Here is a 19,237-nt window from a genome sequence, read left to right as displayed (position 1 = left end):
TGGACAACCATTTTCAATTATATTTCTCAAATAACAAAACAGACAGTTCACAGCACCTCTTTATATGCTCTTCTCCCTATTTTGAATGACACTCAAAAGCAGCTATTACATAATGACCTAATTTTACTATTACTAGCAGCAACAAGAATGGTTATAGCACAATAATGGGGAAAAAATAGGATACGCTCTGGATGGATGGTTTCTGAAAATCTGGGAGGTGGCACTTGCTGAAAAACTAACACAACATAACTGATCGATCAGAGGGATAATCAAGCAGGACTCATTCTTTAAAATGTTGTTCCCCCTCATTGCATACATTAATGCAGGGTCTGCAGACCAGCATCCACTGAGTGTGCAGCCCTATTTTTGGAAGGGTGTAATAACCAATAATAACCCACTCCAGTATTCTTGCCAAGAAAACCGCATGGAACGTATCACAAGGCTAAAAGAGATGATGCTGGAAGATGAACCCCTCAGGTCAGAAGGTGCCCAATATACTACTGGGGAAGAGCAGAGGGAATTTCCAAGTAGCGCCAGAAAGAGTGAAGCAGCTGGGCCAAAGCCGAAAGGACACTCAGCTGTGGATGTGACTGGTGGTGAAAAGAAAGTCCGATGCTGTAAAGAACAATATTGTTTAGGAACCTGGAATGTCAGATCAATGAATCAAGGTAAGCTGGAGGTGGTCAAACATGAGATGGCAAGATTGAACATCGACATCTTGGGAATCAGCGAACTAAAATGGACAAGCATGGGTGAATTTAATTCAGGTGACCATCATATCTACTACTGTGGGCAAGAATCCCTTAGAAGAAATGGAGTAGCACTCATAGTCAACAAAGGGGTGGGAAAAGCAGTACTGGGGTACAATCTCAGAAATGATAGAATGATCTCAGTACAAATCCAAGGCAAACCATTCAACATCACAGTAATTCAAGTCTATGCCCCAACCACTGAGGCCGAAGAAGCTGAGGTTGATTGGTTCTATGAAGACCTACAACACCTTCTAGAACTAACACCAAAAAAAGATGTCCTCTTCATCATAGGGGATTGGAATGCTAAAGTAGGAAGTCAAGAAATCACCGGGATAACAGGCAGGCATGGCCTTGGTGTACAAAATGAAGCAGGACAAAGGCGAATAGAGTTTTGCCAAGAGAACATGCTGATCATAGCAAACACTCTTTTCCAACAGCACAAGAGGCGACTCTACACATGGACATCACCAGATGGTCGATATCGAAATCAGATTGATTACGTCCTTTGCAGCCAAAGATGGGGAAGCTCTATACAGTCAGTAAAAACAAGACCTGGAGCTGACTGTGGTTCAGATCATGAGTTTCTTATTGCAAAATTTCAGCTTAAATTGACGAACGTAGGGAAAACCACTAAACCATTCAGGTATGAACTAAATCATATCCCTTATGAATATACAGTGGAGGTGAGGAATAGATTTCAGGGATTAGACCTGATAGACAGAGTGCCTGAGGAACTATGGACAGAGGTCCATAACATAGTTCAGGAGGCAGCAACTAAATCCATCCTAAAGAAAAAGAAATGCAAGAAAGCCAAGTGGCTGTCTGATGAGGCTTTACAAGTAGCTGAGGAAAGAAGGGAAGCGAAAAGCAAGGGAGAAAGGGGAAGATATACCCAACTGAATGCAGATTTCCAGAGAATAGCAAGGAGAGACAAGAAGGCCTTCTTAAATGAACAATACAAAGAAATCGAAGAAAACAATAGAATGGGAAGGACTAGAGATCTCTTCAAGAAAATCAGAGATCTCAAGGGAACGTTTTGTGCAAAGACGGGCATGATAAAGGACAAAGAAGGCAGGGACCTAACAGAAGCAGATGAGATTAAGAAGAGGTGGCAAGAATACACAGAAGAACTATACAGGAAAGATCGTAATGTCCCTGATAGCCATGAGAGTGCAGTCACTGAACTTGAGCCGGACATCCTCGAGAGTGAAGTCAGGTGGGCCTTAGCAAGCATTACTAACAACAAAGCTAGCGGAGATGACAGTATTCCAGCTCAGCTATTTAAGATCCTAAAAGACGATGCTGTTAAAGTGCTGCACTCAATATGCCAACACATTTGGAACACTCAACAGTGGCCACAAGACTGGAAAAGGTCAGTTTACGTTCCAATTCCAAAGAAGGGCAATGCCAAAGAGTGTTCAAACTACCGCACAATTGCGCTCATTTCACATGCCAGCAAGGTGATGCTCAAAATCCTACAAGCTAGGCTTCAGCAGTATGTGAACCGGGAACTACCGGAAGTACAAGCTGGGTTTTGAAGAGGCAGAGGATCTAGAGATCAAATCGCCAACATTCGCTGGATCATGGAGAAAGCAAGAGCATTCCAGAAAAACGTCTATTTCTGCTTCAATGACTATGCTAAAGCCTTTGATTGTGTGGATCACAACAAACTGTGGCAAATTCTTAAAGTGATGGGAGTACCAGACCACCTTACCTGTCTCCTGAGAAACCTGTACGAGGGTCAGGAAGCAACAGTAAGAACCGGACTTGGAACAACCGAGTGGTTCAAAATTGTGAAAGGAGTACGACAAGGCTGCATATTGTCGCCCTGCTTATTTAATTTATATGCAGAGTACATCATGAGAAACGCCGGGTTGAATGAATCACAGGTCGGAATTAAGATTGCCGTGAGAATTATCAACAACCTCAGATATGCAGACGATACCACCCTAATGGCAGAAAGCGAAGAGGATCTCAAGAGCCTCTTGTTGAGGGTGAAACTGGAGAGTGCAAGAGCTGGTTTGAAACTCAACATTAACAAAACTAAGATCATGGCATCTGGCCCCATCACTTCCTGGCATGTAGAAGGGGAAGAAATGGAAGCAATGACAGATTTTACTTTCTTGGGCTCCAAGATCACTGCAGACGGTGACTGAAGCCATGAAATTAAAAGACGCTTGCTCCTTGGGAGGAAAGGTATGGCAAACCTAGACAGCATAGTAAGAAGCAGAGACATCACCTTGCCGACAAAGATTCGTATAATCAAAGCTATGGTTTTCCCAGTAGGAACGTATGGCTGTGAGAGCTGGACTATAAGGAAGGCTGAGCGCCGAAGAATTGATGCCTTCGAACTGTGGTGCTGGAGAAGACTCTTATGAGTCCCCTGGACTGCAAGGAGGTCAAATCAGTCCATCCTAAAGGAAATCACCCCTGACTGCTCATTGGAAGGACAGATCCTGAAGCTGAAGCTCAAATATTTTGGCCACCTAATGCGAAGAGAAAAGTCACTGGAAAAGACCCTGATGCTGGGAAAGATGGAAGGCAAAAGGAGAAGGGGATGGCAGAGGATGAGATGGCTAGATAGCATCACTGATGCAATGAATATGAACTTGAGCACGCTCCAGGAGAGCGCACAGGACAGGAAGGCCTGGCGTGCTATGGTCCATGGGGTCACGAAGAGTCGGACATGACTGAACGACTGAACAACAACAACAAATAACTAATAACGCTAATAATTGAGAAGGGATGATTTTGTGGCTGTAACAGGGCTTAAAATATATACAACAAGAGTATGTTCAGGGGCAATCATTTTAAAATATGTATAGAATCTGTGATGAATTATGTAAAACAGCCTGCATGTGTTGATGTTTCTGTTGTTATATAATTATTAACATGTATTTCTTAAATAAAATACTTTAAAATGGAAAAAAGAATGGGTGGCCTTGCTGTCAGTGATGGGGACCCTGGAGATTGGTGGTGCAGTGCATCGCTGAGTGCAAAACACTGAGTCACATTGCAATTCCAGTAGTGTTCGACATATACAAGTGCTTCCTATGCACAGAGACCACACACACATTTAATTCAATATTAAAATCAATCTGCAAATACTTGAGTATTAATGCATCTATCCATATTGCATGTAAAAATGCACAACTCCATTGATTTATCTTGTATTATTTCCCCCCCCCCCAAGCATGCATACACAGAGGCGTGGGAGAAAGATAAGACGATGATTCATGTGATGCCAGATACACCGGATATTATGCAGGCCAAAGCAAACAAGCTTAATTACAGTCAGGTAAAGAAATATGTAACAATGTGTGTTATCTTGATTAGTATCTTGATTATATTCCTCTTTACAAAAGGAGTCCTAAATATGTTGGTATTTGGGATTCTTTTTGGTTACAAACCTCAGCTAATTTCTGAGGCCATGTGACTTGGGTCCTCAGAAACCTATGGTTGCCCATAGTGGTGGGCAACCAAACACCACCAACATGGTGGTGTTTCTCAATAAGATCAGTTCTTGGAAAGTGTTTTTTTAAGGAGGCACTGTGATTGTACTCTGGGTGACATGTACATTCTGGTGTTGCCAGATGAAGTTTAAAATGGTACCTTCCGTCCATTACCGGTCCTGTTGTTTCAGTAGAGTTTATGCACAGTGGATTGTACCATCTGAAAACATGAGGCACACCAGCGACCTCCTTACATGATAGTGATGTTGCATGTATAAGTGAGATATAAATCTTCTATCACTATTGACTTGGAAGGAAGTCCCATTGATTTCACTGGAATTTACTTCCAGGCAAGAGCATTTCGAATACCAGCATTTCGAATGCTATGACTGTAAAGTCACTCTGATTCTGTATCAGTGGGCATTTGGATGCTACTCTACTAAGGAACTGGAGTATGCAGAACAAGCGCATTTGTGCTTTCATAAACCTGAACTGGCTGTCTTAGAACAGGATACATCTGAAAAATTCTAATGCAAAATTCATAATTCCTGCTTAATTTTAGCAGTTTTACTTTAAATCTGTTTACTATACACTTGGAAGGAAGCTATTGCAATGTCCCCTTTACAGTGTTTTCATAATGGAGGAATCCTGCCCTGATATATGCTTTAAGAATGCATTTTTTTAGTTACTAGAAAGGCAATTCAAATTAGATTTGACATTGATTAAGTGAAATGTGAAGCAAATTGGGTGACTTCAGAAAAATCAAGAAGAATTTTGAGGGAAGCCAAAAATAATATCCAATGGTAGCACAGCAGTTATGCTAATGATGTTGAGCTAGCATAAACCAAAGCTAGTGTAATGTCATTAGCATTTTCTAGTGCCAAGGGAAAAAGTGGTGATTTGCTGCTGAAATCTGGTACCCCCACCCCATTTCAGTAACAAATCGCCACTTTTTCCCCATGCACTAGCAAGTCCTAATGACATTATGTTAGCACTGGTTTACGCTAGTGCAAGATCCTTAGTGCTAGCAGTGTGACACCACTGAATACTATTCCAAGACTTGCGCTAATATTAGCAGTCGTTTTCAGGGGGTACTGCTCCTCTTTGCATTGTTACCAGACTTCATCTAAACAAAATTTGAAGCAAATTTAGCTCTTCCTCTTCAAGTAAAAGAGGAATTTTGAGGAAAGTCAAGAGTTGTACCAATACCAGCAAAAATTCTTAGAGGCGTTCAGCACATCCTGACATTATTCTCAGATTTACTGATTTTCTGTTGTTTTGCATAGTTTTGCATTATTTTTATCTTGTACACTGTCTTGAGGGGGTTCTGTCCTTAAAGACAGACTAAAAATAATTAAAATAAAAAATAATTACATTTCACCCAAAATGAAACTTGGAGCAAATATTGGGATTGCTCTGCAGGCAATACCAGTAATGAGATAAAATGGATACCAGAGGTGCATTATACTGAAAGACTTTGCCTCCTGTCTCAGGGACAGTTTTTTGGTGGCGGGGGGTGGGGTGACTGCAAAGTAGGGCACCATTTTTAATCCATTCAGAGTGAAGATAGGAAGCATTGCTCCTACTCTGATTTTGGCTTTATGACATCACACTAGCTATGTGATCCCTGATTGGCAGGATCACATAGCCTACAAGAATAATAATTCTCTTTTAAGAAAAATTGGCCCCAAAGCTACTGCTGAGAGGGGCTGTGGAGAGGAGTGAGAACCACTGCAAAAACATGATGATGAGGTTTAGGGGCATCTTTCAGAGAGAACCAAAAATATTCAGCCATAAAATTAATCTCAGCCCTAGCAGAGGACGTTTGAGGGAAGTAAAAAGAGTTTTGGTGTTCTTTGTGAAATATCTTGTCTGACAGTCCACTATCCTTAACTACAGTGGAAGAAATGTCTGTTTGACGTGTATTGACTCCCCCCCCTCCTTTTTTTTTCTTTTTCATATTAGAAACTGTACAAACTTGGATGGGAAGAAATGTTAAAGAAAGGTTATGATCTCACTGCTGAAGCCATTTCAGTGAAAGCAGCTAAAGCATCGAGAGACATTGCTAGTGATGTAAGCAACATTGTGTGGCGTAATTGTGTCCGTGCAGCAGATGAAAGGAACAAACCAGAAACACTAACTTAAATGGGTTATTAAATTGGCCACAACTTTTGAATAGGATTGGTGGAGACACAGTGTGTGGATCTGGCCCTCGGGCAGCCCAAGTGCTATCCGATGTTCCCTTCTGGCCTGCCTGCCAGAAGTGGTGAGTGGAAGGGTCAGACACCCACCATGGCTCAGACTGCTGACGTGCACCCCTGTTGCTCCACCTTGGTTGTGGCATGCGTGCAGCCACCGTGCTGGCCTGGTCTTGGTGCCACACCCACCCAGATCCCTTAAAGGGATTGCACCGCAGGGCAGTGGGGAGCCCAATCCCCGTCTCCCTCCCACATTGATCCAGCCCAATGCCTATCATGCCCCACAAAGTTGTGACAGAAACAATACAGTTCCAAGACAGCACATACATAAATAGTTCAGTTTATTTACACACGGACTAATCTTGCAATGAGGAAGGCAAAAACCCTACCCCCCTTTCTTGCCAATGAGAAGGCTGGTAAAATTCCTTCCCAGCCCTGTTAACTAGAGACTAACTTCTGTCCCCTGAAAGATCTGCTATTCCCAGGTGTGGGTGTGTGGGGAAGTTGGCAACAGCAGTGGCGCCAGCCAACCCATGAGGCCCTGCTCTTCTGTGCACCAGGTGGACCAGAGGGGGAACCACCTACAGCTGCTCCCATTCAGTTTGTCTCCTCAGTGCCCCACCCCAGCTGAGCCAGTCAGCCTTTTAATTGGCTTGGTGCTATTGGGATCCTGCCAACTCCCTTCCTTTCTCACCACCAGACCTGTGCATGCCCACAATGGTGGCTACCTGGTAAGCAGGGAACTCAGTTTGTACATTCAGCATGCTATATATTTGATGCCTTCCATCAAGTTCCGCAGGGCTCAGTCCATATATGTTAGTTGGAACTTCAGCCCACACACACCTGCAAGCTGGCTGGATAGGGGGGTGCTTCTGTACATGTACAGAGTGGCTTCTCTCTCTGCTGAGTTACCACAGCTAATCCTCATCTAGGATTTGGTGTTGGGGTTTCAAGGTACCTTTGAACTCTGTCATCTCTTATTTTATGAATTAAACTTTACACCCTTTAAAAACGTTATTCAGCCATATTTTGTTCTGATCCACCAGGAAGTTCATTCTCATGATGTGAATGCCAGCACAAATCAGACAACGAACCTGTAGTTCTTTTTTTTACAGCCATGTGGGTCCCACAATCTGATTTTCCATTGTGTCCTGTGAAGAAAGATTCTTATCACAGCACACCGTGGGTGGTGGGGTGGGAATCTTGTTTTCTTTCTCTTACATCAGAACAAATGAACTTGGTAATGCAGTTCTGTTTCCCTTAATCATGACGTTGGCATACACAGAAATGTGTAGTTCATTCTTAGTATGAAATTATGACATTCTTAACCCTGAGTAGCTTATGCACTGTCCTGATTTTGGCCTGCTTCCAAAGCAGTCTTCTAACAGTTCAGTGGGGACTTACTCCCAGATGCAGTCACCACCCCTTTGCCTTTAAATCAGAAAAAAAAGGCTGATTGTAAACATTTGCTTACAGTTCTGACATTTAGCAAACATGGCATCTCCATATGGATGGATCAAAGCAACCAACTAAAACAGCATTGGGTTGATAATATTTGGAAGACTATGATTATTTGTAAACTTACTCAGCAAGAGCAGCAAGCAAGGAATCCTAATTTTAAGAAAGATATTAGGGGTCCATGGTTTCCATTGATTTCCTGTGTGGAAGCCCTTCAAAATTTTGATCAAATTCCAAACAAGTACAGTTGCCTATATTTTTTCTGACTAACACACACACACACACACACACACACACACACTTTATATATGCTGTATAACTTGTATTTTCATTCTTTTATTAGACAGTGAGTTCCTACATAGGCTGTTTTACTGTACCTGTTCCATAAGCATAGCTCCGATAGACTAATAATTGTAATTAGGGAATGTCTTTGTTTCTTTAGGGCGTGATCCTATCGGGATAGGCAGCTGCCTCTGCCTATCCAATGCACGGCAGGAGAAGTGCGGAGGGGATTGGCCCCTCTGTGCTTCAGCCACCCTGCTTTTACAGCTAGACAGCCAATTTCGGCTGTCTAACCGTGGGACCTCGGAGCAGCAGCTGGACCACACATAGGATGTGTCGTACTGGCATTTCCAACTTCTCTACCCCAACACTTACCCAGGAACACCCTGTTTTTGCCACTCCACACTCCTCTTCTGAGTGTGGAGCACAGGGCCATTCTGCACTACCCACAAGGCAGCGCGGGAGGGGGTGGAGGTCTGTTCTCAGGGAACTGACCTCAGAGTGCGGGCTCCAAGGTCGGTTTCTGGGAACTGACCTGTCCTATGGCCGTCTAGCCACTGACTAGCTGCCACAGGATTGCTCCCTTAGTAATCTTGCAATATCTTTATGTATGTTCTTTTTCTTTTTGTTGCCTTTCTTTTTTAAACTTTATTTCACACCAAAATAAAATGTCATGATGGATGGATCTACACATTATTCCTGATTCTGTTTGTCTTATCTTTGCATTAAATATTATTTATAATTGTAGTACAAATACAAGGATGGGTATCGCAAACAGCTCGGACACCACATTGGAGCTCGCAGCGTGGAGGATGACCCTAAACTTGTGCATTCGATGAATGTAGCCAAGATGCAGAGTGAGAGGGAATATAAGAAAGACTTTGAGAAATGGAAGACCAAGTATTCCAGTCCTGTAGATATGTTGGGGATCTTGCTGGCCAAGAATTGCCAGAAACTTGTCAGTGAAGTCGATTACCGCAATTACCTGCACCAGTGGACATGTCTGCCAGACCAGAATGACGTCATCCAAGCTAAGAAAGTATATGAATTACAAAGTGATGTGAGTCATATTTATAAACCATATCTTCCTTTTTATTTGGAAAACTATATTGCAAGCCATATCGATAGTTTGCAAGACAGATGGCAAGCTTCTTACCGCCCCTTATCGCGATGCTGCTTAAAGTCCCTATTTGTGTTCTTCATCTGCTTGTTTTGACATTGCTGTTCTTTTCCACTGCTCTTTTCCTATATCTGGGTGTTCCCTTTCTCTGATACCCAACATGCTTCCTCTGTCTTCTTTCTCTCTTTTATTCACTCCTTGGGGAGTATCCCGCACTGACCTTGTGCTAGCGGTAAAGTCCGCGAATGCAACGGGAACCTAGTACTTGATAAAGCAACTGGACAATAGCCCAAACAAATGCTTCTAAAATTGGGCAAGTCAGCTTGTGGAAAGAAGCTCCACTGATTTGTCCTGTTCCAGAAGTGCCAGTTTCCAGGGTGGCACTATGAAGGTCTATGAAGTGACCGACCAGGAAAGAGATCTTGGGGTTGTGGTGGACACTCAATGAACATGTCAACCCACTGTGTGGCCGCTGTAAAAAAAAGGCAAACTCTATGTTAGACATAATTAAAAAAGAAACTGAGAATAAAACTGCCAATATCATACCGCCCTTATACAAATCTATGGTGTGGCCACACTTGGAATATAGTGTCCAGTTCTGGTCACCACACCTAAAAAAAGATATTGTAGAGCTGGAAAAAGTGCAGAAAGGGGTAACTAAAATGATCAAGGGGCTGGAGCATCTCCCCTGTGAGAGAAGGTTGCAACAGCTGGGATTGTTGAGCTTGGAAAAAAGGAGGGTAAGGGGAGACATGATAGAGGTGTATAAAATTATGCATGGTGTGGAGAATGTGGATAGGGAGACATTTTTCTCCCTCTCTCAAAATACTAGAACCCAGGGTCATCCTATGAAGCTGATTGCTTGGAGATTCAGGAGAGTTAAAAGGATGTACTTCTTCACACAGTGCATAGTTAAACTATGGAATTTGCTACCACAGGTTGTAGTGATGGCCACCAGTTTGGATTGCTTTAAAAGGGTGTTGGACAAATTCCTGGAGGAAAAGGCTATCAATGGCTACTAGTCTTGATGGCTATGTGCTACCTCCAGTACCAGAGGCAGTGAGCCTATGTGCACCAGTTGCTGGGACCATGGGTGGGAGGGTGCTGTTGCGCTCATGCCTTGCTTGTGTGTTCCCGATCGACAGCTGGTTGGCCACTGTGTGAACAGAATGCTGGACTAGATGGACCCTTGGTCTGATCCAGCAGGGCTCTTCTTATGTTCTTATGTTCTTAGCTTCCCATTGCACTAGCGGTCACTCCTGCTAGTGCAACATGATTAGCGCTGGTGAACTGCCATGAGTAGATACTGCCCCTTATTATTTTTTCTCTTCATTTTTTGGTTGTGATTATTTTCCTATATTTTAATCTTCTTTCTGATCTAATTTGATCATCAAACCCAGTTTTCTAAGTTTCAGAGTGCTTTTAAAATAATGTTTCCCATTCTACCCTCCCCTGCCAGACCATTTCTCTCAGTATGTAAGCCTTAGGAAGGACCCAGCTCCTGTTTTAAACTTCGTGAAGTTGTATGTTTTGAATCATAATCAAGCCAAATTATTAGAGGTACCTAAAGCAGAAAGGCATAATCAACATATAACAACAGAAAGTAAAATCCTCTTCAGAGGCCTTAGTTATACCAAATGATTGTCAACTGTGTTTTCTTTCTTGCTAGAACGCATATAAATCAGATCTTGAGTGGCTTAAAGGTATTGGATGGAACTCGTATGGGTCTCTAGAGTCGGAAAAGAATAAGAAAGCTTCTGAAATTCTGAGTGAAAAGAACTATCGTCAGCATCCAGACACTATCAAATTCACAAGTATCCCGGACTCAATGGAGGTGGTTCTGGCAAAAGAAAATTCCAAGCATAGAAGTGATGTAAGTGTTCTCAAAATAATGGCGTAAAATAGATGGTGGCCTCCTACTGCTATCCATTCATAGCTTTTGCAGTGTAAGCTACATGCCAGATACCTATTGACGACCCACACCATCGTTGATATTTGGTTTTTTCCTCTCTGTACATTGCAATATATTCTGTATACACAGGTGGGTGGAGCAAGACCGGATGTTGTTGGGATCACCCTTCGCTCCTGCTCCCACTGCCTAGTTCTGTGTCCCTTTCTAACAGGTGTAGGTGTACACCAGAGTGCACGCCTTTTTTGTTTCCACCCTGGAAGTACGAAGTTCCAGAAGTTCAAAATGCTCAGTACAGTGGCTTCCTTCACTGCACAGTTCCTGCAGCATAGTTCAAAATGATCAGATACTTCTGCCCCTTTTTTCCTCACAAGCAGACAGCACAGGGCCTAATCTGGATCAGGACCAAGCATGAGGTGTAGGGGATCCTTATCCCTTTGCTCCCCACTACAGTCCAATCCAGATCTGCACCTGTGCTGAACATCTGCAAGGAAAAAAACCCTCCCATTTCCTTGAATCAGAAGTTTTAACACACCCTTCATAGAATAGCCAGCATGGGACCAATCTGGATCAGACCACAGTGGGGGTCAAAGCGATAAAGCCCCCCTTACCCTCACACCAGGATCCTGATTTGGATCAGAACCACTTTTTTTTCAACAGAAGGTTCTTTCTTCTTCCTTCCTTTGAAGAGAAAATGTTGCCATCCCTCCCCACACCTTATTTTGCATAGTTCTCTTTCGCTAATATGATAACTTGTAACCAAAAATGCTCTCACAGTGAATTAAGCAGCCAACCAGTAGTTACAGAAGCAGCAGTGTGTGCATTGAGGAGAAGACAATTTCTTTCCTTACGCAGTGTTATCAAGAACAAACTCATTGAAGGGGTGTAGGTGGTGGGGATGCTACTCCAAAAACTTCCTTTTTCATGCCAAAATGGTTCACCTGTGAAAATCTGGTTGCTTTAGGAATCTTATTAAACCTTAAACACAACAGTTGTCCTGTTCACTCATCTTCGCTCTTTGAAAACTGCACATAGCAACTTCATAAGGGAGATATATTGTGGTATCCCTAGCATTTTCTTGGCCTTTTACACTGTGACAGTTTGAGTAAAATTTCTTTAGTCAGAATCCATACATGACTAACAAGCCATTTTCTTAGAATAAAAAAGGTTGGGTCTAGGGGTACAATTTTGAAGGTCTTTTCTACAAGGCTTTTCCCAAATTAGTGCAAGATGCTTATGTGAGAAAAGAGAACTGAAATCCAGCACTGTGCTTCTGCTAGCACAAGGCATTGTGAAATCTCTTGTGCACGGTCTTGAGCAACATCTCAAGATGACAGATAGCACAAGCTGTTGCACATGGTACAGCTTCTGCTAGGACAAGGTGTTGCACAATCTCTTGCGCAAGCTTTTGCACAACATTTCAATATGTACACTTGTGATAAGTTTGTGTAGTGCAACATCTTCTACTAAAGCTTGCACAACAGTCTGCAATTCCTTCTGCCTGTGTATCTCTGGATCCAATCCGTAACCCAACCTTTGTCATTGGCTAGATGTACTTTTGCACTACGTTGTGGGAGTTGATATTGCATATAGGTATTCCCATTGACCCACAGTACTATTCCCTCTCTTTTCATTCTCTCTAGAGACTTTATAGAGAAGCTTGGGACAAGGATAAAACTCAGATCCACATCATGCCTGACACCCCTGAAATCGTTTTGTCCAGAGCCAACTTAATTAACACGAGTGATGTAAGTTTGACACTGGATTGCACAAGATAATTTCTGTTGTTGAACTGCCCCTTTGTACTGGAATTTCATTGTTACTAACTTTACAGTGCTTCTCTCACTAGAAACTCTACAAGTTAGGATTTGAAGAACTGAGGAAGAAAGGCTATGACCTTCCACCTGATGCCATACCACTCAAGGCAGCAAAAGCATCTAGAGATATTGCCAGTGAAGTAAGTAATTTAATTCACTTTTTTTACAGCAAAATGACAGACATTATTTGTTAAATCTTCCTTTGATTCGGCATCCAGTTAAAATAATTTTTGGGAACTTCCTAAGGGGTGTGGGTATGTATACACACCCACACACTTTTAAAATTTTGTCATATTTATCAACTAAACTTTTATAAAAATTATAATTAATTTTATGAGGTTTCCCAACAATGCATTCAGTGCTTTGTATTTAAGATGTGTTCCTGATAAAATAAAATAATAGAATAAAATACGATAGCTGAAATCAGTTATGATGTGATTTGAAACTATATACATATAAATTATCATTCACAAGTACCAAAATTAGATTTTAAACACTCATAAGAGAGCCAGTGTGGTGTAGTGGCAAGAGTGTTGGACTAGGAGCTGGAAGATCTGGGTTCTAGTCCCCACTCGGCCACGGAAGCTCACTGGGTGACTTTGGGCCAGTCACAGACTCTCAGCCCAACCCACCTCACAGGGTTGTTGTTGTGAGGATAAAATGGAGAGGAGGAGGCTCATGTAAGCCACTTTGGGTTCCTTGCAAGAGGAAAAAAGGTGGGGTATAAATGCAATCAATCAATCAATCAATCAATCAATCAATTATAAATTATTGTAAATAAAAAACTGGCTTTAACTTTGACTTCTTAAACATCAGAAACAGGTGAATATATGACTTCTCTGTTGTCAATTAGACTGCTGTCTCAAATCAGTGTTCACACACATCAATATCACATTCCTTTTATGGATAAAAATAACATTATTAAGGGTGCAATCCTATGCATGTTTAGTTGTAGGACTTCTTTCTGCCTAAACATGCATAGGATTGCACCCTAAATCATGCGAATAATGAAGATATTTGTTAAATCATTAATATATAAGAAAATGGAGTTCTTTTTCATTCATATATGCAAACCAACACTGGAGGAAATGCTCTGATATTTTATAATACTAGAATTAGCTCTTCCTTGGATTGACAAGCCAAAATTATTGCCTTGATCCTATAAACATTTCAGTGAATATTGGCAGTGCCCAGCCATTTAACCTGAAACATCAATTATATAAATTTGGCTATCACAAAAAATGCTTCTTTGGCAAGTCTTTGATTGCATCTGAACCACTGAACACCTTTAGTTTCACCAGAATGAGAGGAAAAGGTGCCCAGTTATAGTCACAGGGCTGTGCACTTCGTCCATACTGACAAAACTGGATGACTATCAACAACATTTTTTTAAAGTATTTTTTTTAGTCATGTGTGAAATTAGGGGGAAATTTATCTTCTCTTTTCCACAGTACAAATACAAGGATGGGTATCGCAAGCAGCTCGGACACCACATTGGAGCTCGCAGTGTAGAGGATGACCCTAAACTTGTGCATTCGATGAATGTAGCCAAGATGCAGAGTGAGAGGGAATACAAGAAGGATTTTGAGAAATGGAAGACAAAGTACAACACCCCTGTGGATATGCTGGGGATCTTGCTGGCTAAGAACTGCCAGAAACTGGTCAGCGATATTGATTACCGCAATTATCTGCACCAGTGGACTTGTCTGCCAGACCAGAATGATGTCGTGCATGCCAGGAAAACATACGACCTTCAAAGTGATGTAAGTATCTTTAAAAAAAAGTGACCATTAAGCTGTACCCATGGTAGCTGAAGCTAACCGTGATTTTTGTTGTTCAGAGACAGCCTGTGTCTAAACAGAACAACTGAAGATCATTCAGTTGATTTAGATGAGCTTTACTTTCATGCAAGCTGTCAAGGAACAGGTCGTTAGATTTTAAGATTCAGAAATGTTCACATAGTGCTGACTCCTGAAATAGAGAAGTAAATGCACTGAAGTGAATGAGATGATCCACACGTACAGAAATTTGGTTTTGTGCATACAGGCTACAGGAACTCATACAGGCTACCAATGTGGGGCAACAGTGGTAGAACAGAGATGTCCAAGATATTTCAGACATTACACTTGGTACAAATTAGGCACTGCCTAAGTAGTGTTGGGTCTGACTCTGAGCATAATAGTTTTGGATGTGTGCTGAGAAAGCTCCATTGCACAACTGGAACTCTGTGCTTCCTTGTTCTAATCTAATCCAGAAAATAAGTACATAAATAAAATATCTGTATAATCTTTCTAAGCAGAAAAAGAAGCTGTGATTTCTATAAAGCAGAAATGTCAATATTGAGAAATATTATATGAAAATCTGGTAAGCCCAGTAAAATGCTGACATCATTTTAAACAATATTTGTTTAATTTATGCAAACAAATGCTAATGTTAATTGATGATGAAACAATAGTCTCTTTAATTGATGTGGTTTATAATTTGTAGGGCAAAAATTCTCAGTGGTACTGGTATAGAATAATGAAATTATTGTGTCCTCTACCATTTTTTTAACAGAATATATATAAATCAGATCTTGAATGGCTGAAGGGCATTGGCTGGACTCCAAGTGGTTCCTTGGAAGCTGAGAAGAATAAGAGAGCCTCCGAGATCTTGAGTGACTATCTATATAGACAACATCCTGACACACTCAAATTTACTAGTCCTATTGATTCTATGCCTATGGAACTGGCAAAGCATAATTCTGAAATTATGAACCATGTGAGTTTCATTCATGTCCCATTCCTTAAAAACAACAACAACAACAACAACAACAAACACTCATTGGACAAATGATGCAGATTTGATTTACATTATTCCTTCTATTAACCTAAGGAAGGGAGAAACCCCAAAATAGCTCCAGGAGAACTCAGTGGCACAGAATGCTGAGTGACTGAGAAGGGGGGGCGGGGAAAGCTGAGAATCATTGTTGGCGATGGAAAGGAGAAAAGAATGGAGTAACTAGAAAAGGTTGAGGGAGGGAAAGACACACAGATATATATAGTGTAGAAAGGATCTTCACATTATATGGATAGATTATTCAGTGGTTCACAATGAGAAGTATTTTAAAATGCCCCCAGGGATGCGGCTAATAGAGGTCAATGGAGAAATAATTGAGCTGGGATTGAGCAGAAGTGTGTTATGTCCCTCCACCAAAACCCCCCAAATGGATACCCCCACACACACACACAAAAACAGGCCGATGGAATGGTACTGACTGTTGGAAGAATAGCAGGGTGGGGATGGGGGTGTGACTGGAATAGAGTAGATGGAACCCTGAACAGAATTGCTCAGTTATGCAAGTCTTCACTTGTAATGTTTTCATTGTCTCTGGCAGCAGCAGATATTTTAGGACAGTTGATGTATTTTATACTGGTTCAACTAGCATAATGTATTTCCATTTTAAATAACTGCTATCTTCATTAAATAATGTATTTACTGGTTGTTGTTTTTAGCGTATGTATATTGACGCTTGGAATAAGGATAAAACCAGCATCCACATTATGCCAGATACTCCTGAAATTCTACTGTCACAGCAGAACAGAATCAACTATAGCGATGTAAGTGGATTTCTTTATAAAGATCTGTAATAGAAAAGAAAATTAGAAGAGAAGAAAGGTGCTCCCTTAAACACTAAAGCAATCTTTACCATTCTTTTAGAAATTATACAAACTTTCATTGGAAGAGGCCCGGAAGAAGGGCTATGATCTTCGAGTAGATGCAATTCCAATCAAGGCTGCTAAAGCTTCCAGAGATATTGCAAGCGAGGTAAATAGTTCTGGTTGTAAATCCTCAGATGCTCTCATGTCTTAGAAAATACACTTCCCAGTTCCCTTCTGTCAGGGTGGAAACTGAGCCAATAGAGCCCCAGAGCAGTTCTGATTCTGAGGAGGAACAGCAATCCGTGGGAGAGGAGCTCGCTCATCTCTCACAAGCACAGCAGCTGGCAGAGATGCCTCCTGCCAGCATTCCTGGGATAGATAGTGACCCTGGTAGTGAGAGAGCGCTGGAGGGGGGCTTGCTGGACGCTTGGCGCAGATGCAGGGAGCGACGACAGATGGAGGGCGCCGAAAGGAGGCGTAGCGCTTGTTTGGCGCGCAAACAACAGTTGCGTCCCGAGGACCCAAGGGAAAGAGGGAGGATCTCTCCCTAGCCCATAAGTTCAGGGTCTTCCCGTGATTCTCCTTCAAACTGGGACCAACTGCCTTACCTGGAGCTTAGGCTACTCAGCATTCTTTGCCCAGTGCTGTTCCTTGCTTTGGCGCTAGCGACTAATATTCTGAAAGAGTCATAAAGTAATAAAGGAATAAAGTCTTGGAAAGAATTCCTCATCATCTGTGTCCTGAGTTGGCTATTGGTGGGGACTGCAAGAGGCAGCTAGGGCACTCCTGACACCTTCCACTATTACCTAAAAACTCCAGACTTTTCTAAGGGTCTCTCACAGCAAGGATGGCATTTTTTTTTTAGCATTTGTTGACTGTTGACTCAAAGCTTATGATATGTGAAGCTATCATTTATCACAATGGATACAACTAATATTGGGGTGTTTGGGAGAGGTTTAGATGGGCTGTATAACAGTACCCCCTCCCCAATGCTATTAATATTTCCAGTCATCATAGATTGGGTGTCAACTGGAAAAGGTCTAGGTTTCCACAGGTGCAAAAAGTGTTGATGAATCTAAAGCAAGATTGATTCTTTCAGATGAAATGATTAAACTAGTTACCCTTGATTCCCATCAAATGGCAACTGCATAAAGTCATATGCATATTAGGAACCACAGTGCTCATTTGAATCCATGCATTGAGCCTATGTAAAGAAAAACACAGCTTTTTATCAGTCTAGATTGACTCTGATCATTCTGTAAGTTTTTGTGATCACTGAACACATGTTTGGCACTTGATTGAAACTCAACAGTTGAAAATGGCCTGAAATCCACCCAACGCCAACGCAAGACCAGATTGTAGTAGACACACCAATTGGTGAAGGGAAATTCCTGAAGTATGAACAACTTTGCTGATTTATTGTTGTCTTTATTTTCTACAGAAGCTTATATCCCATCCCTCGAGGACTAAGTATAATAAGAACACAGGGACAATAAAAATACAGGAAATGTATAAAGGGTAATTTGGCCAATAGCAGCTGGGAGGTGTATTTTTGGTGAAAAGCCAATATGAGTCTCTAATCCAAGTGGGAGCATGGATTTGGATTTGCTTTCCTTCAAAATAAAAATGGCTGTGTTAAAAACACGTTTAAAACCATGATTAATGTAATGTGTAATTTGACCAGTAGTCACCACATTCTTCCTGGTTATGAACTGAAGAACTTGGTTGAATCGAATAGCAAGTCTTCTAGAAAGCTGTGCTGCTCATAAATTCTGTTCCATCTTGAGAATAATTCACAGAAACGTACTGATATGATAGAGAAATCAACCAATGATACCAGGAAAACAAGACTAAGGAATAGACAACTGACAGTGGCCACGTGTGGACGTTACTTTAAGCCATGGTAGTTTAATAAGCTGCTCATAGTAGCTTATTTTTCAGATAGTCCACAATGCCCCACCAGATGACCAGGCTAATAAACTACTGTGAGAAGCTTTTTAAGATAATCTGAGTCATCCCCCCCACCCCCATCCTGCTGCAGTCCTCCTGCCTGAGCAGCAGTGCTGTTTCACATCACAGCAGCCCGTTTGAACCTTCCACAATATCCCCATCAGAGGGGAGAGGCATGGGGTGAAGTACAGGGGCTTAATTCAGCACTTCCAGCATCACCCCGACAAGGGTAGGGGGTGGCTCTAAAGCGCTGGAAGTTTGCAGGATCAGGACCAAACTTCACACACAGCATCTCCTAGTCAGGAGGCACCTGACATGTCATCAAAACCCTGCACAATTGCCCCAAAGGAGGGAAAATCCTCAGTGCCACAAAAAGAGGGTGGCACAAATAAACCCTTGGGAGTTTGCAGGATCAGGACAAAACCTTCAATTGCACATTTCCCCCCATAGCCATTGCTGGCATAGATGCCTTTATTGTTATTAAAATCGACGATAATAAAGTGGCGTTGCACATTTCACCCCCCCCCAGACATTGCTACCCTAAAGCAAAATTGTGCAAAAGCCCCCCCCCCCCAATTTAGCCATTGCTGGCATAAAGCCTTTATTCTCTCAAAATTGTTAAAATGCTATAGTGCTTCAGCAATATAGTGGAGTTGTG

The 19,237-nt window shown here is 41.9% G+C and overlaps 1 protein-coding gene across 2 annotated transcripts in view; it reads left to right on the top strand.

Moving 5' to 3' along the window:
• The window catches only part of NEB (nebulin), a 245,400-nt gene that overhangs the window by 74,031 nt on the left and 152,132 nt on the right, over positions 1-19,237 (top strand). For both annotated transcript variants that reach the window (XM_084810696.1, XM_084810706.1), the window contains exons 50-59: positions 3,946-4,050; positions 6,170-6,277; positions 8,891-9,202; positions 10,932-11,135; positions 12,815-12,919; positions 13,021-13,128; positions 14,440-14,751; positions 15,545-15,748; positions 16,483-16,587; positions 16,688-16,795. In XM_084810696.1, coding sequence (XP_084666822.1) covers positions 3,946-4,050; positions 6,170-6,277; positions 8,891-9,202; positions 10,932-11,135; positions 12,815-12,919; positions 13,021-13,128; positions 14,440-14,751; positions 15,545-15,748; positions 16,483-16,587; positions 16,688-16,795 — 1,671 coding nt within the window. The remainder of the gene's footprint in view (positions 1-3,945; positions 4,051-6,169; positions 6,278-8,890; positions 9,203-10,931; positions 11,136-12,814; positions 12,920-13,020; positions 13,129-14,439; positions 14,752-15,544; positions 15,749-16,482; positions 16,588-16,687; positions 16,796-19,237) is intronic.

The sequence above is a fragment of the Heloderma suspectum genome, chromosome 1 (genome assembly GCF_057233095.1).
Source record: "Heloderma suspectum isolate Gila_16-S chromosome 1, 16-S_ref, whole genome shotgun sequence".
NCBI classification, from domain to species: domain Eukaryota; kingdom Metazoa; phylum Chordata; class Lepidosauria; order Squamata; family Helodermatidae; genus Heloderma; species Heloderma suspectum.
The sequence above is the reverse complement of the archived record's forward strand: the minus strand, read 5'-3'. Positions and strand labels throughout refer to the sequence as shown.